The sequence below is a fragment of the Pezoporus occidentalis genome, unplaced genomic scaffold (genome assembly GCF_034315485.1).
Source record: "Pezoporus occidentalis ecotype Australia unplaced genomic scaffold, CSIRO_AGI_Poc_V1 ctg38, whole genome shotgun sequence".
Lineage (NCBI taxonomy): Eukaryota > Metazoa > Chordata > Aves > Psittaciformes > Psittacidae > Pezoporus > Pezoporus occidentalis.
In genome coordinates, this window is record NW_026915702.1 from 3,842,462 (window position 1) to 3,870,173 (window position 27,712).

The 27,712-nt window shown below is 38.7% G+C and overlaps 1 protein-coding gene across 12 annotated transcripts in view; it reads left to right on the top strand.

Annotated features, from left to right (window-relative positions):
• The window catches only part of CACNA2D1 (calcium voltage-gated channel auxiliary subunit alpha2delta 1), a 389,699-nt gene that overhangs the window by 55,022 nt on the left and 306,965 nt on the right, over nt 1–27,712 (top strand). For all 12 annotated transcript variants that reach the window (XM_062631969.1, XM_062631970.1, XM_062631958.1 and 9 more), the window contains exons 2-3: nt 5,857–5,938; nt 20,561–20,677. In XM_062631969.1, coding sequence (XP_062487953.1) covers nt 5,857–5,938; nt 20,561–20,677 — 199 coding nt within the window. The remainder of the gene's footprint in view (nt 1–5,856; nt 5,939–20,560; nt 20,678–27,712) is intronic.

Below are 27,712 nucleotides of genomic sequence, written 5' to 3' on the forward strand. Positions count from 1 at the left end.
AAAAAACAGACAAGGAAAAAAGGGAAAAAAAAAGAAAACTAATAAAAGTAATTAAATAAAATTGCTTTCTGTACTGTCAAAATTGCTCTTGTGCTAAGTTGGAAAATAGTCTTAATGTGAATGGATGGCTTTGTAGTGTTCTGGCTGTTTCTTCATCAATCTCATCACAACCCAGCCAACAGCAGCAGGGTTGTAACTTTTAATTCCCCAGTAAATGACCCATGTCTGTCTGTCTTTAATCAGACAGTCCCCCTTCATCATTCACATCATTTAGAAGTTGCTGTGGAAAGGCACGTGCACACCCCTTTTGTTTACTCATTGCTTGATATGGGGAAAACCTGTGTGTGGGAGAATGGGTTTAAAAACAATTGTACTGCAAAATGTAATCACCTTTCAGTGGAACATCCATAGCAACATTCGTGCCTAACTAAAATATGACGAAACTCCGCTTTTGTACAGGCTTTCTGTTAGTGCCCTTTACAGGAAGAAATGACTGCTGCTTAAGTCATGGGAGCTCACGTTTGCAGTGACAGCTTTCTAGTCGTTAAATAAACTCTGACCGTGAGCAGCTGTCACGCAGATATTGCACTGCAGGCTTCAGCTAAAAGGAGCACCAGACAAGCATTTCAGTGCCTAAAGGCTCTTGTTTCATTTTTCTGAAGACACAGGGTATTTTTAAAAAATACAAGGGAATAATATGATTCCTTTGCATTGAACAGTCTGTCACATTTTCCCATGCAAGTTATAGGATGTGATTGTGTCCATTTCTGAAAAAGATTGTCTATGAGGAGCATGAAATACGTCAAATGCATGCTTTTGTGTGGTGAAAGATGGGATGCAGGAATACTGATGTTAGCACTTAAAAAATGTCAGTGATGTTATTTAAGTTATTGTGGGGAAGGTTAGAGGGATTATACTGAGCTGCCTCAGTTCTAGAATGCCATTTTTAATCCTTTATACTTTGAATAGTAATGTAGAAAAGCCCTTCCAAAGTTATTGCTTTTTATTATGTTGGACTCTGCTGTACTAGGTATTGTAAAGGCAAGTAAGAAAAGGACAGTTTCACCTACAGGTGTAATAGGCTAAGATGGATATGCAGCAAAATTATCTTTTAAGGTAAATATGGAGTCAGTACTGGAAGAAGCATCATTATTTGATTTCAAGTTACAACTAGGGAGGGAATTGCTATTAAATTAGATTGAAGATAGGTTTCTCTGTCTCTCCTGTGAAGACAGGCTGAGAGTTGGAGCTGTTCAGGCTGGAGGAGAAGGCTCTGTGAAAAATTTCCAGTGCCTGAAGGGTGACTACAAGAAGGCTGAAGAGGGACTTTTTATGAGGTCTTGTAGTGACAGGACAAGGGAAAATTGATTTAAACTGAAGAGGGCAGATATGGATTAGATACAATGAAGAAATTCTGTACTGTGAGGGTGGTGAAGTGCTGGCACAGGTTGTGCTGAGGAACTGTGGCTGCCCCATCCCTGGCAGTGTTCAAGGCCAGATTGGACAGAGGTTCGAGCAATCTGGTCTAATGGAAGGTATCTCTGCCTGTGGCAGGGGGATGGAACTGGATGAGATTTAACATCCTTTCCAACCTGAACAATAAACTGGATTCTATGATTCCAATTTAGAAACTGATATTATCTACCCTAACCTGCCTAAAAGTCAGTCTAGCTGTGCTGGAAAACCTGGACTAGGAATCAAAGTTTTTCTGGAAGCAATGTAGGAGGGAGGTCTTTCAGCTCACCTGGTTGAGAACAGAATGCGTCAGATGCTTCCATGGGAAGCAGAAGCCTAGCTCATTTGCAAATTAATACAGAAAAAGAAAAAAAAAAGAATCTAGGTGACTAACTTCAAAAGGCAAGGTGTGGGCTAATTGTGTGGAGGCAGGGATCCTAGAAAATATACAAGAAGGATTTATTGACAAATCAAGACTATTTTTGCACATTAAAAGGAAAATGATCCATATTTCATTTATATGTGATATTAGGAATAAGTAATTCAAAATTTAAGGGTAACTTCTTCCGCAATTTCAAGTTTAACTAAGTAATACATGTTCTCACCATTCCAGTTTCTTTTTAGGACAGAGATGAATACATCCAGCAAAAACACAAAGCAGTTGGAAATGGAAAAAGTCAATTTAAAAATCAATCCTCCCTGATTTTTTCCATCGATTCCTCTTAGAAATAGCACTCAGAATTTTTATAACTGAAATGGATCATTTAAAAATCTCCATGTGTTCGATTATTTATTTTATGCTTTTGAAAACACTTTTGGATAATGGGTTTCACTTTTTCACCTTTCATATATCTCATTCTTTCATGCAGAAAAATAGAAACCATTGAAATAATCGAAGATGATAGCAGTTTGCTTTTTTTCATACCTGTGCTTATTTGTCGGTACTGTTCTCAAAGATACACATGATGGTTTTATAGCGGAAGTAAACATAATGCACCATAAGAGGCAATTTTTAACAGACTGATTTCTGTACAGAGCTAAGCATTTATATAATATGAGGGCTTTGTGGAGCTTTAAGCAAGGAAGTTGGGGTATTTTTTTTGTCAGATTTTGGAAACCAAAGTTTAGTAGTGAAGGTTTGGGAGCATTAAAACTATGATGGAATCAATTGTAATAGTAAATGAAGATGTAATTGGTCCCTAAATCCCAACATACATCACTTTCATGTGGCCATGTTAGAGATGTAGGATGCGAATGAGCAAAGAAATAGGTGGTAAGAGTACTCTTGGTGATACTATGCAAAAGGAGAAAGCAAATATAAACCATGGCTCTTGACCTGTTGCACCTAGTAGACTCTGTTGAACCTCTGTGGAAAAGCATGACCACTAACCTGAAAGGGGCCTACTTGCTATTTGACTTGGAGATAGGTATCAAAGTGACTCTAATGGTGTGGCAAGCATTCAGCAAATAATGGCAAAATAGCCTGAAGACTGGTCAAATAACACAAAGGGTAAGACATATTAAAAATTTCAGGAAAAGGCTGCTCAGTTATAGTGGATAAAAGGAGCCTTTAGACACCTGTTCGAATACTGTGTCTGTCTGGAGGTCTTTCTCTTATCATGCTTTGTTTTGTAAGCATTTAATAAGATGTTAAGCTCTGACACAGAGAGTTCTAGTGCGGCACTGGAGGACAAAGTCACGGAGTCTCCAGTCTTTTTGCTCATTCTGCCACCACTCTGACTCTCAGGATTTGTCAAGCGAGTGGGGGATAGATTCAGTTCAGTGGTAGATCTGTTTTGAGGTAAACCCTCTTTTCATGCCATGATATTGGGGGGGGGGGGGGGGGGGAGAGGGTACCTCAATGGCATATCAGTAAGATTTCCATTGAAAACACTTGCTTGAACTCTTCTTCTGGTATACACTCATACATTTTCCCATTAAAAAGGCTATGTTGCTAGTGAAGAGGTTTACTCTTACTAATATTTTAGCATTTTATTAGTAATCAGATACGAGATGATTGAATTCTTAACAACTGTTGCAGTAGCCATCTGTCCTTCTTAGTTGCCAAAGGGTTTGTTTCAATAAGCATTTTTTACATTCCATGCTACATGGGTTTTTTTTTCCTACAACTTCGCAATTTTCTGCACACCCTTTTTCCTCATGGAGAATCTGGGGAATATTTTATACAGTGGAACTCCTCCTGTCTAGACTTAAGAACTGTATTGTTTAGAAGCTTTGATTTTACAGTCTTTTAAAAAAGTTTTTCAAAGCTTAGCCCAAATTAGAAAAAATACCTGCAACCTAAAGAAAAAGGTTCATGGAAATCTAGATAGTCACAAAAGATGTGATGAGGTCTCCTTTTGCATTATTGATTTGGCATACGTGGTTGTTCAGTCAATATGGGGTGTCTTTCCAAAATTTTGGAATCATAACAGCATTCTGCTCTCTGGACTAGCAGTCAGTCTTTATTGAGTGTACTGAGAAGAACACTCAATGAACTAGAACTTGAACTAGAACTAGATCAATTACAACTGCTCAGTGATGAGTGAGAGCAGTGAAATGACTTCAGTTTAAAACTTTTTCATTACTTTTCTAAATTCATGTTTTTTTAACATGTAATTTTTGTATGTCTGAAACACCTGGAATCCAGTGAGGAAATAAGGGAAGTGCTGAGGGGACAGACTGAAATCACTGCTCGTTATCCAAAGATTTTGAAGGAAAAAATAACGATACAACACAGTAGAAAATAAAGGATATAATATAATAGATGAGAATGACAAATAAGCCAGGCCAGGGCTGCAGGGAGGCTGAAAACAATAGTGTCACGGGCACAAGCTATGGTTAATGAGAAGCCATGGTTACAACTTGCTAGTTCAATTTCTGCTCCAGAGTTTTTGTGAGGGCTTCAGACACTTTGAGCTAAACTTTGAAAAAGTTCTTTACTGTGTCAGAGTATTCTGCTTCTGGGAAATAGGATTAAAACATGAATCATGAGAGATGGTGTATTTACTGGGGGGAGACCCCTTATCAATTGAGAAAAGGGATTTGTTTTGAATCTAGCACTTTTGTAAAACTCAGTACCTTCCTGTCTAGGTATTTCCCATTCCAATCTGTGAAGATATTAGTTTGGGCTGTCAGAAGGTTCTTCATATTAGATGTCACAGGCCTAAATCTTTCGTATTGGGAAGAGTAATCACTTTCTTCTAAAATATGAGGAAGGATCCTTTAATGAAGTCTCTTTTTCCTGTCTTTCCTACTTTCATGATTAGTCTAAACAGTCATTCCTTGCTTATCAGATTAAGGCAAGGATATACAAGGATATAAGAAATGGCAAGGATAAACATACGCATTTGCGCCAGGTTTCAAATCAGAGCTGTGATAATGACGGGTGATATGATAAATGGTCTGGAGACCATATGTTCTGGCTAGGCAAGAGACACAACCTTCTTCTGAGCATGGACCGCATTAGAATATACTCGTACCATGGTTCCTTTCTTGCTACAAAACGTGACATGGCACAAAAGCATAAAACCTGTATTGGATCCAACCCTTTTCCAAAGAGTCAGGTTTACTGGGCACAGCAGCAAATCACTGCCTGTTCTCTGGTGAAAAACAGTAACCACAAACCTGTGCATTGCCAGAACACCTCGTGCCATCTCTGCTGGCTGCTACCTGTGCCTGCCACTCCTTCCTTAAGTGTTTGGAGAGGGGCTATAGGCCAGAAGATTTATTCTGATGTACCAGCCTGCTCCCAGTTGCTGTTTTTCTCTGTACTATCTGTTGGCAGAGGCATGGCAGGTCACTTAGGAAAGGCATTGCTGGGAGTGAGCTGCAAGTCAGGCAGGTTGCCCTGGCAGGCAACGTACCAGCTCTGTCCAGTGATCCTTGCTACAGCTAGTAATAGGTACAGTGATATGTTTGATTTACAGCTGGCTTAGTGTGGTGGCCACCGCAGAATATTTTACAGAATAATCAGGTCATCAAGGCTGGATAGGGGCTGTATTAAAAAAAAAGAAAGGAGGTAAGTTAGGCTCCATCACATTTGGAAACAGACCTTGGTACTTGTCAACAAGAGGCAGCTACAGTGTAATACTTGATGGTTAAGACAATGTCTGTCCTGCAGAGCACCAGGCAAGCTCCAGCTGATGAGAAGTAAAATAAAGAAAAAAGCGAGGGGCTTAGATTTGAGTGAGCTAAACAGAACATCACCTGGGTGTAGCTTGAATATTTTGATTCATTCCAAGCTTACTCTTTTTTATCAAAGTCAAGTCCTGTCCATTCTGTATTCAATTTTATCAACATATTCTGATTTTTTACCTTTTTCTTGTGCTATAATCGTATGCAAGTTCCATTTGCCAGTGATCTGATTGGATGTCTCTCTTTTCTTTTTGGATTCTATAGGATAAAATCATGGGTAGATAAGATGCAAGAAGATCTCGTAACATTAGCACGAACTGCAAGCGGAGTGGACCAACTTGCTGCGGTGAGTAAGAAGATGCCCCTTAGGCTGCAATAACTAGGATGTGAAGTGACTGTTGTGCATCATCTAGGCACTATAATAATTTTATCCCAATGTAGTAAAATGATTTTGGGGAGTCAAATTCTGCAATGTTTACTGAGAGAGAGATGAATAACGCAGACATCTGTCCATTCGCTCTCGTAATGTTGCAGGACTTGCTCATTGGTAATATTTAACCAGCTTACCATTGTTGCTACCCTTCCACCTGAAGCAAGTGCTTTTATGCGATATGTTTGTCAAATACGGTATCCAGGAAGCAACCATTCACTCCAGAGAAAAATTTTGCTCTCTACTAACAAGGGAGACTATTTTTTTGACACATATTTCCTGAAATGAGGCACTTTTTGGTTAAAAGGGATGTAAATGAGAATGAAAACTACTTTTATTCAGCTGTTCAAATTTAAACCAAAGTGTGTTTTAGGGAAGAATTTACAATTCTTCTGTCATTAAAAAACCCTTTTATGCTATATTCCATTCATAGCAGGTAAAAACACACCTGCATGTACATGAGGAACATAGAACATAAGACTGCTGAGGTTTTCTCCTGTAATCTTTTACTGTTTCTCCTCCCCTTCCAGTCTTTTATCTCTGTATTCTTTTCCTGCTATTTTCCAGTCTGTTATTTCCTGCTTATATATCCCAATCTCTTGCCCTTTATTCTTCATTCAGTTTTCATCTCCTTTTTCCCCCACTGCTTAGACCATAAGGGTGAGAGATCACAGCAAGCCTGAGCTTCAGCTGCAGAGGAGGTGTGACATTCTCTAGGAGTGATGTTCTCTGGGTTGGAATACTCCTGTATGTGGATTTAGCTGATAAAATCCCTGCAGTGGCCTGCTGGTGCTTTTCAGGCTAAAATTCACTAAACACAATGGGATAAAAAATATATCTTTAAATACATATATTGAATTTTGATCGGCAGTCCAGGGGCAATAGGTTATTTCAAAGGGAGATGAGTTGGTATTTCCACTCTATGAAAACAGTGAGTTAATGTCTCACCCATTTTGCCTGGCATTTCCGTGCAAACACCACACAGTAAAATAGATAATGAAAAGCCAAGAGATTGATGCTGTCACTTTTTTTTTCCCTGAGGAAAATGTTAGTTTATGTAGTTAATGTTCAGCAAATTTACAAGCTGCTAACACAGTCTTAGAATGAGAACTGCTGGGCAAACATAATAATATGTAGTGCTACCAGCATTACTTAAAGTACGCCACAGTGACATTCACAGTAAAAAGAAATCCCATTAGTCTGGGAATACTGTATGTGTGTTTCTTTTTGAAAGCCAAAATTTACAACACACTTAGAAGATACAATATTATCTTAGAGGGTATCCACATGGTGGTCAATATGTGCTTGTAATCCTAGGATTAAAAGAACGAAAGGGAATGTTTCCATATAAAATATCACTTTATATCAAAGCCGTTTATTTGACCTAAATTGTATGATGTCTTTCTCTAGCCACAAGGTTTTAATTAGCTCTCTTGTCTGCAAGGGAGAATGCAAAGCCCTGCAAGGTGTGAGTCATGCAGTCTCTCCCTCTCTCCTCTTGTTTACAGGCTATTGTCACTTCCTCATTTTTAAATTGCATGCCTTCTTTTCTGCTTGCTGCTTATTGGTCTGATCTCTTCTGAAACAAAATGCAATCTTGGAAAACTGGAGATTACAAGACATTAAAAACAGCATGCTTGCATGCTTGTCACTTTTATTCACAGAACTTTCTTTCAGTTGCTCGAGCTTTAAAAAGACTCAATTATCAGCTTTTTTTCTGACTTACTGCTAATTCAGACTTTTTGGACCAGGTCTGTAGTCTTCATGTTTTTGGAAAACTTAAAAGAAGAAACATATTTGTTTGTTTTCTCTGACCCTTATCCTTCCAAAAGTATAATGATTAATACAAAAAGGAGCAGAGTGCTCCTATTATAAAAGAGTAGACCTGATTGGAACTAGATGATCTTAACGTCCTTTCCAACCCTAACTATTCTATGATTCTGTGATTTTCTGTGAACAGCTGTAATACCCAAATGTGTAGGGTTGGAAAGCTGTACTTTGGTCAGACAGATTTTTGGTAGGAGTAATGTCTTTCCTCTTTCTAGGGAAAATCAATTTTCATTTGGCCAAGTGATGAGGTTAAAGCTCATAGCTAGGACATGCAACAGATTATAACCATTTCACAGCCTGGTCACCCTCTCCCTGGACTCAGGGAAGGAAGTCTGAATCAGTTCTGAGTCAGTGGGACTTGAATTCCAATCTGTGTCTGCTTCATACAATTGAGTCTTCTATGAGGACATCTAAAGTGACCAAGATAGCTATCAAAGTAGAACAATTACTGTGTTGTCAGCTGGAGTGAATTAGTACGCACACTAATTAAGTGCAAGCACACACTGAAGCCGGCTTATGTTAAGTTTCTTGTCAACCAGCACCCCCAAGTCCTTCTCCACAGGGCTGCTCTGAATCTCTTCTCTGCCCAACCTGTAGCTGTGCCTGGGATTGCTCCAACCCAGGTGTAGGACCTTGCACTTGGCATGGTTAAACTTCATGAGGTCGGCATCAGCCCACCTCACAAGCGTGTCAAGATCCCTCTGGATGGCATTCCTTCCCTCCAGCGTATCAACCGAACCACACAGCTTGGTGTCATCAGCAAACTTGCTGAGGGTGCATTCAATCCCACTGTCCATGTCAGCGACAAGGATGTTAAACAAGACTGGTCCCAACACTGATCCCTGAGGGACACCACTCGTTACTGGTCTCCACCTGGACATTGAGCCATTGACCACAACTCTTTGCGTGCGGCCATCCAGCCAGTTCTTATGAGTGGTCCATCTATCAAATTGATGTCTCTCCAATTTAGAGACAAGGATGTCATGTGGGACAGTGTCGAATGCTTTGCACAAGTCCAGGTAGATGACATCAGCTGCTCTACCCCTGTCCATCAGTTCTGTGGCCCCATCATAGAAGGCCACCAAATTGATCAGGCAGGATTTCCCCTTAGTGAAGCCATGCTGGCTGTCACCAAGCACCTTGCTGTTTTCCATGTGCCTTAGTATGCCTTCCAGGAGAATCTGCTCTAAGTGTCAACAGACACTTCACACACCTTCTCTCTTATTAGCAATTGTGACAGCAATGTAATGCCTGTAGTAACAAAAATTGAGAAAGAAAGTTTGGATGCCATTAAATTAGGAGTTCTGCATTGAGGCTACACTTATCCAGGGCCTTAATTACGCAAACTAGTATAAATGCAGTAGAAAGAACAGACAAAATGGTTATGTGTAGGAGATGGACAGGCAGGAAAGAGTTGAGGTTTATTATGGTGCACAGAGGAAACATGATCTTTGATTTATAGATGTGCATACAGAGAGAATCCTGATCCAACCAAGAACTGAGCTCAGACTTTCATTTTTTTTCCATTCAGAGCTTTAAATCCAGATCATTCTTCTTCTGAATTCGTTGTGGTAAATTGCTACTTTGATGGTATGAATCAACATGTATACTAGTAACATCTAAATGTTATCAGTAAGATCGATTGCATTTAGAGTGTAGTTCTTCCTTGTGTTCTTCAAGCCTAATTTAAGCTATCTGGGAATGGTCTCAAAGGAGTCTTCCAAAAATAGTATTAAAGTTAATTTTTAAATACTGTTTTTTTTTTTTTGGACATTGTTAGGAGTTTAGGCGAGATCTGGGAGAATGCCAACTTGGATTTAATACCAATGTAATATCCTCATTACAGTAATGCAAAGATTGCTTCAACAAGGCAGGATGTCAGGATTCAAGATGCCAAAATACTCAGCTGGTTGAAAACTGGGAAGGCTCTACTGGCTTCGCTGGATTACATTGATTTACATTTGCTAAGAAACATGCCTAACAACATTTAATTTGCAATTCAAGCAGGTTAAAAGTACTTTGAAACCACTCCCCCCCCTCCCCCATTTTTATGCAAGAAACAAGAGGCTTGATCTTATTGCTGCTGTAGTTGCCCAGCTGAAAAAGTTACTGTTTGATAATATGATTTAACAGATTTCTTTTTTCCCCTGGAAGAGAAAAGGGAGTGTTTATAAGAAGGTGTTGTATATACAAGAACTTGAGACTTGAAAGCAGGAAAAGAGGATAAATGGGAAAATCTTTGTTAAAGAGATACCACATGTCCAATGTTCTTCTTTAAATGTCTCTCAACAAAGACATGGATTAGTATATGCCCTTTAATTTTATGAGTACCACGGTTTAAAATAAAATCCCCCACAAAACAGTCATGTAATTGTCCTTTCAACTTAAAAAGGTTCATATAGCTTTGCCTGAACTCTCTGTGCAGTCAGGCATTATGAAGATGCTCTGGCATAAATGATATGTGATTTCTATCAAGCAAATAGACTTTTAGAAAAAATATAAGGAATAAAAAGCAGCTTAATAGATGTTTAAAATCCATGTAGTAAAATAAATATAGAAGATGTATCTGATCTCACCACCTTCATTTATTCAGTTGCCATTTTGTCTTAGTCAGGGCAAGAAAGTGTACAAAGTTCAAAGTCACATTCTCTACCTACCGTTACCTCAGCATGCAGAAAAAAACAGGTGAAGAGCTAACTGAACTACAGAGCTAAATAAATATCTAGTCCCATTTTGATGGAAGTATGGGTCAGCTTCCATTTTTACATAGACCTTTCATAGCAGAGACCCATGACTATGTTAATTGACAGTTCTTTTAATCTAATAAACTACAGCAACCCTGCTTCTGATTTCCAGCTCCTAAAATGCTTCTAGGTACAGGAGAGAGGAGGGAGGGATCCCTGCCGTACCCAGAAATGAAAACCTCGGAGTAGCAAGCATGCCTTATAGCAATGCTTGTCTGTTCCAAACTGATTGAAGAGACTACTCTTTTACATAAACACTGTATTAAAAACGTGGGTCTGTGTTAAGAGCTTTGACATGACAAACGCACTGGAGCTTCACTGTGACTGTTACAGCAAAAAGATGCCATCTTGTACAGTATAACCTTTTCAAGGAATAGCATAATTGAATGAAACAGCAGATAGAGGCAGTTCTAAGGAAATCTAGTCTCTGAATCTGTTTCCTTTCTGATATATTGCTGCAAAAGCAATCCATGCATGATGTCCATAAGGCATGCTGTTATGACAGTCCCAGGAGCTTGCAGACTAACTTGCCCCTTAAATGATATTCATACTGAGGTAAAAACACTGTTTCTTCCTCCAAGATGAGAGATACATTCAGATATTTGATCTGTGGTGATGAGTTCCATTTACAGAATGAATCCACCAGCAACTGTTTGAAGTTTTTTACTTATTTTGTCTCTTGAATGGTGTTTTAAAATAATGAGCTCTTTCTTGCTGAACACCCAGTCGAGGTTCTGCATAAGCACATTTCATCCATTGCTCAGTGTGAGGTCTGTGTGAATGATGCACAGATGGTGTGAGTCTGCTGAAGCACTCAGACTGGCTGCAGATTCCCAGTCCTTGCTTTTAGCTTTTCAGGTCTTGGATCAGTCCCTAGAGTTTAACTGAGGTGAGTGACTTGTAAGAGACACTGGTCTCTTATTTCAGTTGCCCTGGAGCAGGGATGTTCAGGAAAGGTTCCTTCTGCCATAAGGAATTATACACTATGGATAATTTTCTGTTGGACTCATTAGAGGTTTTAGATAGTTAGTGCTATGTTCTAAAGGCTCTACAGATAGAGATATGCTGCTAACTTCTTAGCTGTAGAAGCTGAAAAATGCAGCTTGCCTTGTGCTCTTCCTTAACAGTAATGAAGGTCTGTGCAAGGGGAGGGTTCAGTAGCACACTTGAACATGTACAGTTTGTATCTGCATGAGTCTTCCCCACTATCATAAGTCACCTGAATTTCCTGTTTCCGAAAGCATTTTGGCACACAAGTTACCAGTACACATTTTCCTTATTACTATTTTCTATGGTTGGCATATTTACGTGTATCTTTCTTTAAAGTCATAAAGTTAATGGGATAAATTAGCAAAGGCTTTATATAAATTTGGAATTATTTATTACAGAAAATAAACTGATCCATAGAATTGAATTTTTAATTTGTTTTTACCGGCTTTTTATATATATATCTATATCTACTATATTTATCAGCTTGGATTCAGCTTGAATATTATTCAGCTTGAATATGCTTCAGCCAAAGGCAAAGAGTTTTGTACCTCGTGTTATTCTCTCATGAACTACCAGATGGACCTGAGGGATATATGGCCACATTCCAGAATATACTACATACACCCTGGTTAACGCTGAACTAATGGAGAGTTTTGTGATTAAGAAAAATATAATGAAGAAATGGCTTAAGGTGGCTTTATTTTAATAGTAACAACCCAACTAGGTATATTTGGTTTACACTTTTTTGGAGGTCTTGTCTATGGACTACATAAATCTGAATTTCATTTGAATGTTCTGATAGAGATTCTGATCAGCTTGTCACTGTTTTGACCCTGAGTTTTAAGACACTTCTGACTTCTGGCCTATGAAATGTTAATATATTCCTGTGCAGTCTCCGTCCTTTTTTCATCCCTGAAAATGGGAAATATAGCTAATACCACAACACTTACAGACACAGCTTGCATGACTGCAAAGCTGTTCAGTGTGTGCCCTGGTTGTACTCTCCTGTGCTCTGAGAAAGGAAAACAAGTACTTAAATGAATCAAATATGAGAATTAAGGAAACTTTTGTGTTCATTCAATAAATTGTGCCATCCAGTGAGGTTCACTATGACTGATCTCAAAAGTCAGAAAAAATTCATATCCTTTCTTTTCTCCTTTTTTCTCTTTTTGTTGTTTTCAATGGAAGAGAAGACTATCCGCTTTTTAAAAAACATAAAATACAAATTATTTTTTTACCTCTCTAAAACAAAATCCTAACTTTTTTTAAATGCCATCAGTAATGTGCAATAAAATAGTTTATCATAAAGTTTGGCCAAATAGGCTGTATATGAAACCAGTGCTCTGAAACACTTGGATTTTTTCTAAGCTTAACTTGATGCTGTTTACACTAGTGTCTGCCTCATCCCTAAGGCAAGGACACTAGTTTGCTGTCTCAGTTGAGTGTGGCGAAGGGAACTAAGGTTGATTACGTTTAAAATGGAACTATGAAGGGTTGGTAAGGAAAACACGGACATTTCAAGTATTCATTGAGAGGTTGGAATCCATTTACCAGAATTTAAATAATGGTGAGGTAGGTTAGACTGGTTAGAAATTCCCAGAATACAGTAGCCATCTTATAATAATGCAGTATTTATAAAGGTATGTGCCATTTGGGGTACGCCACTGCCAGTGATATGTTCTATGTGCAACCAAACACCAAAGCTGCAGGCATTTAAAGCAGAATCCTCCAAACTGAACTCTGTTGAGTTTACACATTCTAACCAATACCGAGATGTCAGGAAAATGAATGAAATCACTTTTAAAAATGAAGAGTGGAAAATATGAAGACATATCTGCACGTTTTGTTTGTAATCCAAAAGGAAATTAAGAGACTGTCAGACACAGGGAGCCTCACTTATTGTTTGCAGATGCTACCCTCCCTCTGCTCCCTTAGCAATAAACTGGCATATTGAAGAGCTCCTGAAAGCGGAATCTGCTCTAAATGACAAAGAATAGGTGGCTGCATTAACAAAGCTTGATAAGTCTCAAGGGAAGGGATGGCCTAATATTACCATAGTTCTAATTGCTATTTGATGATCTGGATAATCTATAATCTTGAAGCAGGGCACTGTGTTTGATTCGTTTATAACTGTCTATTGGCTTTAACACTAATAAAATCTGTCCTATTGGTGCTTAAGTTGAGGTGGTTTTTGTCAAAGCTGAGAGCACCAAAACCAACAAAACCTGAACGTTATAGCTAATTGGTTTCTAAGTCCTGTGGTTAGTGAAACAACCAAAAAGGCTCTGCTAGTTCCCTGCAATTTAAAATTGCCTTTGGGGAGAGTCAGTAAGTGTTAAATTGCATTAAGAGCAGCTGAAGCAGGACAAAATTTCCTATGAATAAGTCAGTTTGAAAAATTACGTAAGTGCCCATCTCAAAATATGCCAGCAATGCATAAGAAATGTGAAACTTTTTCTTCTATTGTTCTTCTGTTACAAGAAAGATTCACTTGTACATTCTGTACTCATCATGTGTTGAGATTTTTGGATTCTCATCCACTCTTAGCCAAAAGCCTGAGCTGAAACTGCTCTGTAACCAAGAAATGATGTAGTCTTGTTCAGTACTGTATTGATATCACTATGAAACAAAATTGAATGCTTTAAAATACATTTTTCTCAACCATAGGGGGTTTTTAGATCTGGTTTTGATGTTTGCACCATATCAGAGGTACAAAGCTGATTTCATTTTTTTTGCATGTTTGGATACAAAGTGACAATTACAAAAATTGCTTCTTAATTTTAAAGTCCTCTGGACTACTTTGTTAATTATCACCAGTCAAAAGGGTCTGATGGTTCCACCCTACAAAGTATCCCTGATTATCTGCTTTACTTTGAGTAGTCACCTGAGTGAGCCAATTGTCTCTGGCGCTACTTAACTGAGGTGTAAGTGTTCCCCGCATCTTGCAGAATTCAGCCTGAATCATAGAATCATAGAATCAACTAGGTTGGAAGAGACCCTTAAGAATCAAGTCCAACCGTTACCCCAAGACAGCCAAGTCCACCACTAAACCGTGTCACTGAAGGCCTCATCTGCACAGTTTTTGAACACTCCTAGAAACGGTGATTCCACCACTTCCCTGGGCAGCCTGTTCCAATGTCTGACAACTCTCTCTTTGAAGAAATTTTTCCTGATACTCAATCTAAACCTCCCCTGTCACAGCTTGAGGCCGTTACCTGTTGTTTTCTGGGAGAAAAGACCGACCCCCACCTCACTACAGCCTCCTTTCAGGTAGTTGTAGAGAGCAATAAGGTCCCCCTTGAGCCTTCTCTTCTCCAGACTAAACAACCCCAATTCCCTCAGCTGCTCCTCATAAGAGGTCCTTTCACCAGCTTTAGACCCTTCGCCAGCTTTGTTGCCCTTCTCTGGCCCCTCTCCAGCACCTCAATATCTTTCTTGTAGTGGTGGGCCCAGAACTGAACACAGGATTCAAGCTGTGGCCTCACCAGTCCCCAATACAGGGGGTGATAACTGCCTTGGTCCTGCTGGCCACACTATTACTGATACAGGCTGCAATGTCGTTGGCCTTTTTTGCTGCCTGGGCCTGAATATGTTACTTGAGAATGAACTAGCTCTGATAATATTTTTCCTAATGTGCACATTAGTACTATGACATGTCATGGTTTTCAACATATCAGCTGCCCCGTCACTTGTCATCCCAGACCTTTACAGCAGTCAGTGATCAGGCGAGTGATTCTGAAAAGCAGCAGCTACAGTAAACTATTGGGGTGTTTTTTCCTTTGTGTCGTTGCCATGAATTTCAAGAATGAAGGCATCTGTGAGTTGCGAGGGAGCAGCTGTAATCTTATTTATACATTATATGTAATGGAGAGAAAGACATATTTTACATACTCAGACTGAGTTCTTTGAACAGACAGAATGCTGCTTGGGAAGGAGCATTTTTCAATGTTTTCCACAATAGATGGCTTGTGATTCAAAGAAAAGAAATGTCTTATGAGGAAAGAGAAATCTATGGCATGTATTAGAACTAGAAAGAACTAGTATAATTTTGGAAATAGGATATGGTAGAAAGAATATAAAATTAGCTGCCTCTGGGCAGATTATATATTTTTCTATGACTACTAAAAATTTGTGTTCAAGGAAAATATCTACAGTAATAAAAAAGTTAACAATGATAATCACTTACATGGATTGAGTGATTATTTCTGTTTTCTGACTTTTCCTGCTCCCAAGTTCTCTTCATCTATTTGGCTGTCTGTCAGATGGCTCCCCTTCTCCCCTTTTCTTACATCAGTGAGATCCAACATCCATCCAAGACGCAGGACTGGAGAAAAGATTTAGCATACATCTGAGGGGTTCATCCAGGAGATAGGCTAGCTATGGCATAGGGTCAAAGTTGATGGAAGCTGTAGGGCTGAAGACAGGCATACATATTCCATAGCCAAGGACCAGACTGAAATGGAGCCTATGGGCAACAGTGCAGGTGAAGGTTCCCAGTGAAGCAGGTTGTGGTCATTGAGACTTATTAATGCCCTGTGGTGGTAGAAAGCAAGAGACTTTTTGGAAGGACCAGGAGAAATTTGCCATGGGAAGCCACAGATCCAAAGCACAGATGATTTATTACTCTCAGAAACTTTTTCTGAGTGTAATAAGGACCATTTAAATAACATTTTACTGTTACAGTGGGCCCCAATCTCGATGGCTACAGTGTAGCAAGAGCCGTATAACAAAGGTGCAGCTTTCGTTCTTTCCCAATTTGTACAGAAGTGGTTGATTTTCCCTCATGAGTCTTATATAAAACAAGAGAATGTCTCTTTGTGAGAGATTTATAAATATGTCCTTGAAGACTGAATGGAGAGGGCCATGTTCTGCTGAGGAGCTGTCAGATTTTCTAATCTTCACCACAGTCAACTATTGTCCTTCTTGTGTTGTTTCACCCTAATGCGACTCTCTATCATATTCTCTCCCCTAACACCTTGCAGTTCATTATACCAGAATACATACTCATCATTGAGAAAGCAATTGTATTACATTCCTGCCTGAATCAAGCAGTACAAGGCTATTGACTTCATAGAAAAATTGAAGTGTTTTTTGTGCTTTGACCTTACAGATTTTACTTAGTCATGTAATGAGGCTTTATTCTGTGAGAAACTCTAGGGTTTTACTGACAACTGGGAGGGCTTTTCACAAAACACGTGTGATTAAAGTACTAAAAATTATTTTAGATGTAAAAGCCAACAGAAACTTGTATTCACTCGGTCAAAGCAATTTAATAAAATGTATTAAAATTAACTCTTCTTAACAAGCCACAGAGCTTGCCAAATTGCATTTTGAAAGACGAATGAGCACACCTTTGCTGATAAGACCCTTTGTGTCTGTTTGAGATGAGCTTCTGCTAATTGTGTTTGACTTCTAGGTGGGAGGCTTGGAGAAATAAGAGTGCCAAATCCTGAAGCATTTATCATTTCCCCATGTGGAGTTGTGCTGAAATGCTGCAGTGCTACAGCTGAACGGAAGGGGAGCAGGCAACAACTAAATCATGTACACACCTCTTCAATAAATATTGAATAATTCTTAAGCTATTCCTTGGTAGTTGAGGCAGGTCTCACACTCCAGGAATGTAAAGAAGTGTTGAAATTCTGAATTATTTCTGATGTCTTTTGTTTAGGAGCTTGTGGGATAAATCTGTCACCAGCAGTGGAAGCAGGGGAGGTAGGTGCTCTGAGCCCTGCCATGGGGTAAAGCAAGGAGGAGGAGAAAAAGAGTCACTAACTCAAATCTAGACGGGATCTTGTGCACAGCAGGACCCACAGTGCCTGTTAGAAAGATCTTAAGTATTAATAGAACTCCTGTCTCTTGCAGTGATGATCTCCTTGTTGAATGATTCAGGTTTTTGAACTATTCTGATAAGTTGTGCTGGAGACGAAAAAATCTAAATGTGTTTTTTTTTCTCACAAATACACCCGCTAGGCCATGCTCTGGTAGTCTGCAGCTTTCAAACCATTCAAGCTTGGAGGTATGGGAATAACTTCCTTATAGGAATGGGGTGTGTGAAAAGGTTGAGTGTTTTCAGATTGGGGTTTATAGGTTCATATGTTTGCTATAAGAATGGGTTAGATAAGGATGAAAGTGCAAACTTTCTGTTCAGCTTCTCAGTCCCTTACCAGCATTGCTTACTCTTAACTCCTCTGTAGTGAAACATTAAGTCCAATAAATTATTTGTACTGGGTTTCTGGTTGGTGGGGTGGAAAATCACAGTTGTATGGATGCAGTGTGCCATCACCTTAACTTCTGGTGAGGCAGTGAGGTAACAGCATGTTAGAAGTCATATTTAACTAAGTGCTTAAACATTTCTAAGCATCTACAGCACTTGTCCTTATGTAGCTGGTCAGCACAATCTCCAAGTCATCCCTATCACCCATCACTTCAAACTTTCATGAGCACATACTTGACTGTGCCCTTACTGTATATTTTCTGAGCTTGTGGCTTTCTTAATGTTTGTGTATTACTAAACAATTTAATTACAATGAAATGGATTTTTTTTCCTCCAAATTTTAACATGTTTTTTCCTTAGTTAAAACTTTCATAGGAAACAGGTTTATATTGAAATTTTCTTATGCTTTCACCATTGAGTAGCAATTGAAAAGCAACTGCATGAATAGATCTGCGAAAAAGAAACCAGAAAAACATTGAACAAAGGAAAGTAAACATTTTCAGAAATAAAAGAATGCTTTAAAGTTCTTATTAAAACCATTCTTCTTAAAGCATAAACTTAATATAAACTTACTATTTAAAAACTTTTGTGAAAGTTATTTTACATTCTTCTAACCTATTTACAAAATCTTGTGACCATTCTTCTATAAATCTAATAACTTTTGATGCAGGTGCACTTTACACAGTCACAAATGAAGTTTAAAGAATTTGGTACTCGCTTCTCTTCAAAGAATAAGACACAAACACCTTGTAACACCCACATTCCAGTGTCTGTTCCTTCTGTGATCAGGGTGAATATTTGCTCTTGATGGGAGAACCTGAGAGTTTGGTCAGTTTTGAGGCTCCTCTGAAATTTCCATTCTTGATTCAAGAAACCATGGATCTATAAAACTGATTTTTACTCTTGCCCTGCCTGTAGGACTGTAAGGTTTTTCTGGTCACTGCAGTCCATTATACCAAATTATACTCCAAATTATACTGAAGATAAACATCTTATGGAGTAATTTTGAAAATAAAGCACCTCAAAAATATCCAAACTATAACCTGAGTAGTGGTTTTCTGCTCATGATGCACTGATTTTTTAAAAGTAATTGCTACTATATAAAAAAGTAAAGCTTATTCCAATTACTCAGTTACTGATGGGAAGGAAAGATGGTACTTCTGAAGGAAAAAAAACCAAACCCCAGCATCATCGTTGTGAAATTCAAAAGTGCTGATATGACAGCATATGAGATGTGCCCAATAAAAATTTGCAGCTATGACTGTAGTTGTCAGAAATTTGACTGTGATAAATACCCATCAGCTACAAGCACTGGAAGCACATATTGGTGAGTTTCTTTAAGGTCTCCACAGTTTTAACCCAAGAAACCTGGCAAGGCTGGTAGACTCTGTCTGGTCTGTAGTTTCTTGGTTCTTGTGTTGGATGGCAGCCAGTGTATTAGCGCTGGACCCGTTCCTGCTTGTGCCTGGAATTACTCCCCAGGAGATAGCATGGCCCCCATCAGGCAGCGTTGCAAAGAGGCAAAGTACTTGAGTAAACTCAGGCCATCTGTTGGTTGCATCGGCTAGTTTTCCCCATTTGCCTATCAAGCCATAAGGTTTTTTTCTTTCCCTGCCCCCTCCCCCAAAAATGTGTTTTTGCTTTATCCAGTTCTAGTGATAGGCAAATGGATTTCTTACTACTTTTTTCTTTTTTACCTCTTGTGGTTGAGTGCATTTCATTGTAGTTGCTTTGTTTAACAAATCAGATTATCTCCTTTATATATGTGTTCCACTTTGGAAACAGTTAATCTTCTCTTACCAGACATAACCTTTACTCATGATAGAGGAGTAACATGATTATAGTTCTTTCCCCCTTCTTTCACCCCATCTTTTCCCCTCCTTTGACTTCCCTATTTCCCCTTTTTAATTCTTTTGCCTTTTTATCTCCTTTCTTGGTTTTGTCCTTTTCTTCTTCTTCACTATCATATGAAACACTAAATAAGGAACCAAACTCGTTACATTAGGATAACTTAAGTGATTCACTTCAAACTTTTTTTTTTGTTGTTTAGCATTCAAGGAAGAATTCAATCCAGCAGTAACTATTTGATTTCAACTTCAGTCATTTCAAAGGGTCTCCATTTTACTCTTCTCTCAGCATGATATGGGAATCAGAATCCTTGAGCATTTAGCAGCTGAACTATCCATTGCTAGACACAGTCAGTTTTGAAGATGTAATAAATGATTTTTAGTGGCACCTCTTACCTCTCAGACAAAAAGGTGAAGTATTTCTTTAATCCAAGGCACCTTTCTGAAGCTCTGCAGTAAGAACAGAGGACATGGAGACCTCATAGCAGCCTTCCAGTATCTGAAGGAGGCCTATAGGGATGCTGGGGAAGGACTCTTCATTAGAGACTGTAGTGATAGAACAAGGGGTAACAGGTTAAAACTTAAACAGGGGAAGTTTAGATTGGATATAAGGAGGAAATTCTTTCCTGTTAGGGTGGTGAGGCACTGGAATAGGTTGCCCAGGGAGGTTGTGAATACTCCATCCCTGGCAGTGTTCAAGACCAGGTTGGATGAGGCCTTGGGTGACATGGTTTAGTGTGAGGTGTCCCTGCCCATGGCAGGGGGGTTGGAACTTGATGATCTTAAGGTCCTTTCCGACCCTGACTGTTCTATGATTCTATGACATCATGATGCCTGTCCTGTCAAGTCACTTTGCTGATTTTGAATGTCTGTTGCCATTTTGATTTATTTCCATTTTTACCTCTTCTTGCAGATTTATCTGAAAAACAGAGATTTGTATACTGTGGAAGCCAACAACCCTCGTCAGCTCGTGGAACTTGCAGCCAGAGATATTGAAAAGCTTCTGAGTAACAGATCTAAAGCCTTGGTGGTGAGTACTAATGGACTGAATTTTCTATTTAGCATTTTAAAAAATCATTATTTATTATTGAAACATGAGTTTATTGTTATTTTTGCTGCCTACACACTTACGGGCAATGTCAGCCTGATGTGTATAGGATATGACATATAGAAAGATGGCTTGTGACTTCATGGTAGAAAATGAACTCATTAGTTCATTGGCATAGGGCAGATGCTCATAATATTGATGGCAGATTAGGAACCATGTCCAAGTAACAAATCAAGTTATAAATAGATTGGAAAATATTCCTCTAAGTGACGCACATTAATGTTTATGACTGGAAGATCACTGTACTCTACAGCTAGCAGTGATGCTGAGGAAACAAGAAGTAGAGCTTTTTTAAATGTGATGTAAAAATAATGGTATCTTTGAAGTCATGATTGTTCATTTTGGTACTATTCTATATAGTGTGTATGTACACTAACTATATCTGTTGATATTTGGTCTGTCTTATTCAGTCTTTCCTGATGGCAGCAAGTTATCCTTCTCCTTCAACAAATGTAATCATATGTGAATCAGATTAATTTCCATACCCATTCTATCTCTGATTTGCTAATTTAATCTGTATTTCAATCATGTTTCATACCAGCAAATTTAATCTTGAACTATTAGTGCGAAGACCGTGCTGCATCGTAATCTCACAATTCTTCATGCTTTAAATAAGAAGTAGCTATTTCTTAAAAGTGCTTTTGCCAGCAGTCCCTTTCTCTTCTATCCTGTAAGACACCAAACCTGGGTAATTGCTTTTATGATTCCTAGTCACATCACTCTGACTCGTGTAAGAGTTTAGAGTTCCAAAAGATGCTGAACAAACGTGCATGGGGGGGATCTGGATGAATTCATAAACATGCTTTTTACAGACTAGAACTACTAGACATAGGTTTAAAGGATGGAACATCAAACTGGGATTTTCTGAGCAATTACATATCCACATAGACTTGCAGATGAGTTTGGACGTGTCTTTTAAAGTTAAAGAGAGAAGAAAGAGGGATTAATTCACCTAACTGTAGACGTCTACTCAGCTGGTAGTCCTAAACTCCTTTTTTGTTCAGTGGAATGAAACAGGCACTTCTCAGTCAGGATTGACCTGACAAGCTCTGAATAAGACTTTAAAATGGGATGAACTCCAGCCCAGAAGTACTTACTTCTCGCTTCGTCTTTCAGAGGAGCCTCAATGTAAATGTCTATATTGTAGATGTATAAAGTTGGAGATGAGTCCCACCCAAGTAGTCTTCTTACCAGTACAGTTTTATGCAGCTGAAGAAATAGTCTGAGAGTGAAACTGCTGCTTGCAAGCTGTCTTCAGGACTAGCCTTCTTGTAGGCAATGGGATTTTGTTTTGTCTGTTATCCCTGAATAGGTACCACAGGATGTACCCATTTTTCTGCCTTATTATTCTTAAGAGGAGTTCACTTTTTTAGTTCCCATAGCTTCCCTAACATGCAGTGTACATCAGGGTTATCTGGGCCAAAGCTTCTGTGCTTCACTCAAGTGCAAAATAGATATGCTTTTTTGTTTGTTTTCCTGTTTTAACGCAATGGGCATCTGTTTTTGTAGCACTCTGTGGACTTGGTATTATTATTGCAAAATATTATAAGTCATTTGCAGAGCTTTGTGAATGTACCAGTTTTTCCACTATTTTCACATCAAGCCATGTAAGTGTGATGTTTTTAAATTACCACAGCCAAACTTTATACTGTCTTGTGACTCAAAATTAATGTAAGGGTTTTGTGTGTGTCTGTGGTGGTTTGATCTTAAAACTGCAAGAAAATTATCTTATGCTTTAGAAGAGATTCCAGAACAGTTTTTCTGTCAGTGTGGAAGAAGAGTCCCTGCCTCACTTCAGGAAAGCCCACAGTCTCTTCTTGAGAACAGTAATACGATTCAGTTCCCTGGTGTAAAAGAAGATTCAGTTAGAGGAAGGATGTTCCATAAGTCCTAATGGCTCAGATATTTATACTGGCTTTTCTATTTGTAGTTATCCTGGATTTATATTAGAGCTTTCAGTGACTTCTGATTTTAAACCTTCCTCTGGATTATTTTTATACACAGTAGACATTCACTTATTATGTCCTGCATCTGAACTGTTACTTTCTTCTAGAAGAATTTCTTCACCTTCCATATGTATTTCTCTTTCTTCTGTTTTTTAAGGACTATCCTTATGCTGGCATTTTGTAAATTTTATGTAGTGAAGCTGAATTATTTATCTAAAGTTTAAGTCTTCTTAAATCTGCTAGGTCACATTTTCTTTGAAATTAGGAGTGGAGTTGAATGGAACTGCTACTAATGATTACACAAAGGATTTTACTGTTGGGGCTAATATGACTCAAAGTGTTAATTAAAACCTGAATCCTGAAAAGAATATGATGCAAGAGGATGATACATCCTCCAGTGATGCCACGAGGAAGGTGCCTGTGAATGGCATCAACAGTGTCATTGTTCAGAGACTAGCATACCCGAGGCATGTCATGATTTTCTGTAGGCTTGCTTCACAATCTTTGGGCAAGGTTATGGTAAGCAAATATTAGTGATGACTTTTCTAATAATAAGCTGTTTTCCCTTGAGCTGCAAGAGCACCTTTGAAAGAGAAATAACTCTTGCATTCCAGATTATTTGTGTTTTCAGGCAACTTTGTGCTATAAAACTCTCTAGCTGTGACTTAAAGGTAAAATTAATTAATGGAAACATGGAAAAGTGTTGTGGTTTCATTTCTAGCTTATATGAGAAAAGATTATAGCAAAAATCTGGACAAAGATGACTTATCTTGCTCTAAAGAAAAAAGTGTTTTTATTTTTGTCATGTGTATGAATTTATGTTTGGGAGAATCTTAAAAAAGGTGGTTGAAATAGGTACCTGCCTGGGGAAGGAGAAAAGGGAAAGGCATAATCTGAACTTTCCTAGATAGCTATTACTTGAAAATGTTAGCAAGAGGAGAAAAAATTAGGACAAAAAAAAAAATGGAGAATTTTCCAACAAAGCATAATGGAGGAAGAGAGTGCTATGAGTAGTAAGGAGGAAGACAGGCAACAGCTTTATAGTTAAGGATGTCAAAGACTATCTTGCAGTACAGCCTATTGGTCAAATAGTAAACATTTCTTTAGTGGTTTACTGTTGTTTAGCATTACCTATCTGCCTGGCCTAACCCTACGGAACACACACTATTTTGATGTTATGGAATTTCCATATGCATATGGTATGCATGTCGTCCTTTGATTTGATGATCCTTATGGGCCCCTTCCAACTTGAGATATTCTATGATTCTATGGTATTATAAGCAAGTTAATATTCTGTCTCTGTGTATCTATCTTGTTAAAAGGTAGGGCACATACTAGCTGTGCTACCATTGCAACCTGCATTTCCAAGTGTGTAAATAGAAAACGGGTGGAGATTTCATTGAAAATATATCTTGCAATAACTACAGGCAAAACTCACAAAGATTCTTGGATATTTTTCATGTACACAATCTTTCCAAGGATACCAACAAATAGTATGCCTAGCCCATTAAGCAGTCTTGCAGCTAAATTGTTCATTTTCACTAGAGTTAACCCTCTATTTTAAAATCCCTATCCCATTCATCAGTGCAATAGTTTTCTGGGGTTATGTAGATCATAATCTTTCAGTTCAGGGGGAAACTAAAGAATTAACCCACACATACTTTTCTTTATACAAAAGACAAGAATACTTGTATCTGGGGGTTACTAATATTATTTCATGAGTATCATTAGAAATACTAAATAGAGTACCTAACCTTCCAATATATTTATAAAATATGGTTTGAGGAGTTAAAAATATTTTCTCACTGACTATATAAAAATAAATCCTTTTAAACATATTAATATGTGAGATGGACTCATATTTTACTACGCATGTAAAATATTAAGGTTAAGTTTTGCACAGATCATAATGTTGCCACACTATAAAATTTAAAATTGTGAATTCTGTTTTTAGAAAGGCATATTTTAAAAATCCTGTGCTTTACAAAGTGCTCTTCTGGGATTTTGTTTTCTGTTCATGCATTGTGTTGTGAGGTAAATGAAATATGACATCTGAAAGTAATATTCAATCCAGTGCTGCCCACCAAATCTAAGGTGCAGCTTCACTCTTGCGTGATCTTGGGGGTGCAGCCCTTGGCTTTCCTCTACCCATCTGAGCAGCCCATTATTCATTAAGTATAGGGGAGAATCCTGAATCTTCTACGGCAGGAAAATCTGCAGTTTTAACTTCTTGCTAATTATTGCTGGTATATTTGAATTGAAGAGAGTAAGCAGGTGTGGATCTCTTAGGTAACAGAGAATTAAAGTTAAGAGAAAAAAATGATGAATAAACACCTACTAACAGTCTTTGCAAACACATCCAGTAGAAAACTTTGGAAACAGGATTAAAACATCGTATTTCTTGCTCAGATAAGATTCCTTTCTGCATTTGTAACTTACTTAACTGTTGGCAACATGTTTGTGTAATACTTTGAGATGAATCCTACTTGTCATTATATTCGAAATTAAGATGTATGCATATTCCTCTGCAAATCTTCTTTTCCACTGTGAAATAACTCTTTCTGGAAAGCCTCAGTTTCAGTATCTTCTTGTCAACACTATGGTGTATGCTCACAGTACATTTATTAATAAATACTTCTTCCATTACTGTCCATATTCTAATGCAACAGAATAATCATTTGTGTAAAGCAAAGTCTACTAAATTACATTTCACTAGAGAGTGAGAGGCATTCATATCTACACTGACAAATTCCTGCTTAATATTGCTTTATTTTGCTGTGGGATCATTTGTTTTCTCTTTTATCTATTAAACTCTTATGTTAAGGTCTTTCAATGGAAGGTACTAGTCAATAACCTTGTCTTCTTGGGCTGCATATAGACAAAGATGAGTTCCATACGGATTTGCACTTTATTGTCTCGATTTCTTCAGCCTTCCCAGCAAAAGGCATCGTATCTTCAGTCCAGCCTTTATGCCTTGGTTTCTTCTGAAAACTGAGGAAACTGAGTTTCCATGGAAACTGAGGCACAGATTGTGTGCTAGGAGACAGGTTCCCTCTACGTGCTGTTGGGTAATGTCCAATACGCACAACTGTGTCTGTGACTGTGGAGCTTAGAATGTTTATCTGCTGGTTTAGATGCAGTTTCAACACAGCTGTGCAAGTGTGTCCAGATCTCTTAGTATTTCCCTGCTCGCCTTCAGTGTCTCACAATATAACTAGGAAGATTAAATGAACATGTGATATAATGTATTTTGAGACTCCTGGCCTGAGATGCTGTAAACTTTAAATAGGGTTGGGAACTTTTCTGCAGCCTGAAAGACCTACAAAACTAAAATAACTTTTGTAAGTGCTTCATACTCTTGTTTTTCGGAAGGGATCCAGAACTCCAGCTTGAATTTTGTTTGAATGCCTAAAAGTAACCGAACATCCTCAAATAAAATCTGGGACACCCACCTGCTGGTCTCCTAATTGAAAATTGCCTATACTAGTATGGTACTGTAAAACTTAGAGCTAATCACTCTGTGAGGACTTTGGCCAGGTCTGAGAGCTGAAAATATCTGTGTATACATATGGATAAGCATCTAGATCCAGATACACTTGCACAGGTGTGTTGAAATTGCATCTAAACTATCTTCCAGTGTGTAGACTGGAAGTACGTATTTTTCCAGTTATCTTCTAATCTAAAAACAAAGTACACAAAACATCTGACCAGGGAGAAGTATGTGCAACTCAGTTCTTTTCCTTCCCATTTAACTCCTCTGATCATAGGGCTAAAGTCCTCCAATCCACACTATAATCTGTGCAAAAGTCATAGAATCATAGAATAGTTAGGGTTAGGAAAGAACCTTAAGATCATCTAGTTCCAACCCCCCTGCCGTGGTCAGGGACACCTCACACTAAGACATGTCACCCAAGGCTATGTCCAACCTGGCCTTGAATCCCACTGTCCATGTCAGCGACAAAGATGTTGAACAAAACTAGTCCCAACATCAATCCCTGAGGGACACCACTCGTTACTGGTCTCCAGCTGGACATTGAGCCATTGACCACAACTCTTTGTGTGCGGCCATCCAGCCAGTTCTTTATCCACCGAGTGGTCCATCTATCAAATTGATGTCCTTTCAATTTAGAGAAAAGGATGTCGTGTGGGACAGTGTTGAACGCTTTGTACCAAGTCCAGGTAGATGACATCAACTGCTCTACCCCTGTCCATCAGTTCTGTGGCCCCATCATAGAAGGCCACCAAATTGATCAGGCAGGATTTCCCCTTAGTGAAGCCATGCTGGCTTTCACCAAGCACCTTGTTTTTCTTCATGTGCCTTAGCATGCCTTCCAGGAGAATCTGCTCCCAGATTTTGCCAGGCACAGAGGTGAGACTGACTGGTCTGTAATTCCCAGGGTCATCCATTTTCCCCTTCTTGAAAATGGGGGTTATATTTCCCTTTTTCCAGTCATCGGGAACTTCACCTGACTGCCATGATTTCTCAAATATGATGGACAGTGGCTTAGCAACTTCATTCACCAGCTCCTTCAGGACCCGGGGATGGATTTCATCAAGTTCCATAGACTTGGGCACATTCAGGTTCTCAAGATGATCTCGAACCAGATCCTCTCCTACAGTGGGCCCAAGGTCTTCATTCTCACAGTGTCTGCATCTGCCTTCCAAGACTTGGGTGGTGCAGTCAGAGCCTTTGCCAGTGAAGACTGAGGCAAAGAAGTCATTCAGAACCTCAGCCTTCTCTGAATCCAGGGTAGCCAGTTCTCCTGATAGCTTCTGGAGGGGGCCTACTTTGTCCCTAGTGTGTCTTTTATTTGCTATATAACTATAGAATCCCTTTCTGTTATATTTCACATCCCTAGCCAAGTTTAATTCTAACTGGGCCTTAGCTTTCCTAACGTGGTCCCTAGCTTTCTGGACAATATCCCTGTATTCTTCCTTGCTTTCACTAGTCACATAGTAACAGTTGCCCTCCAACTTCATTATCATCCCTTCAAATATGTTAAATCCATTT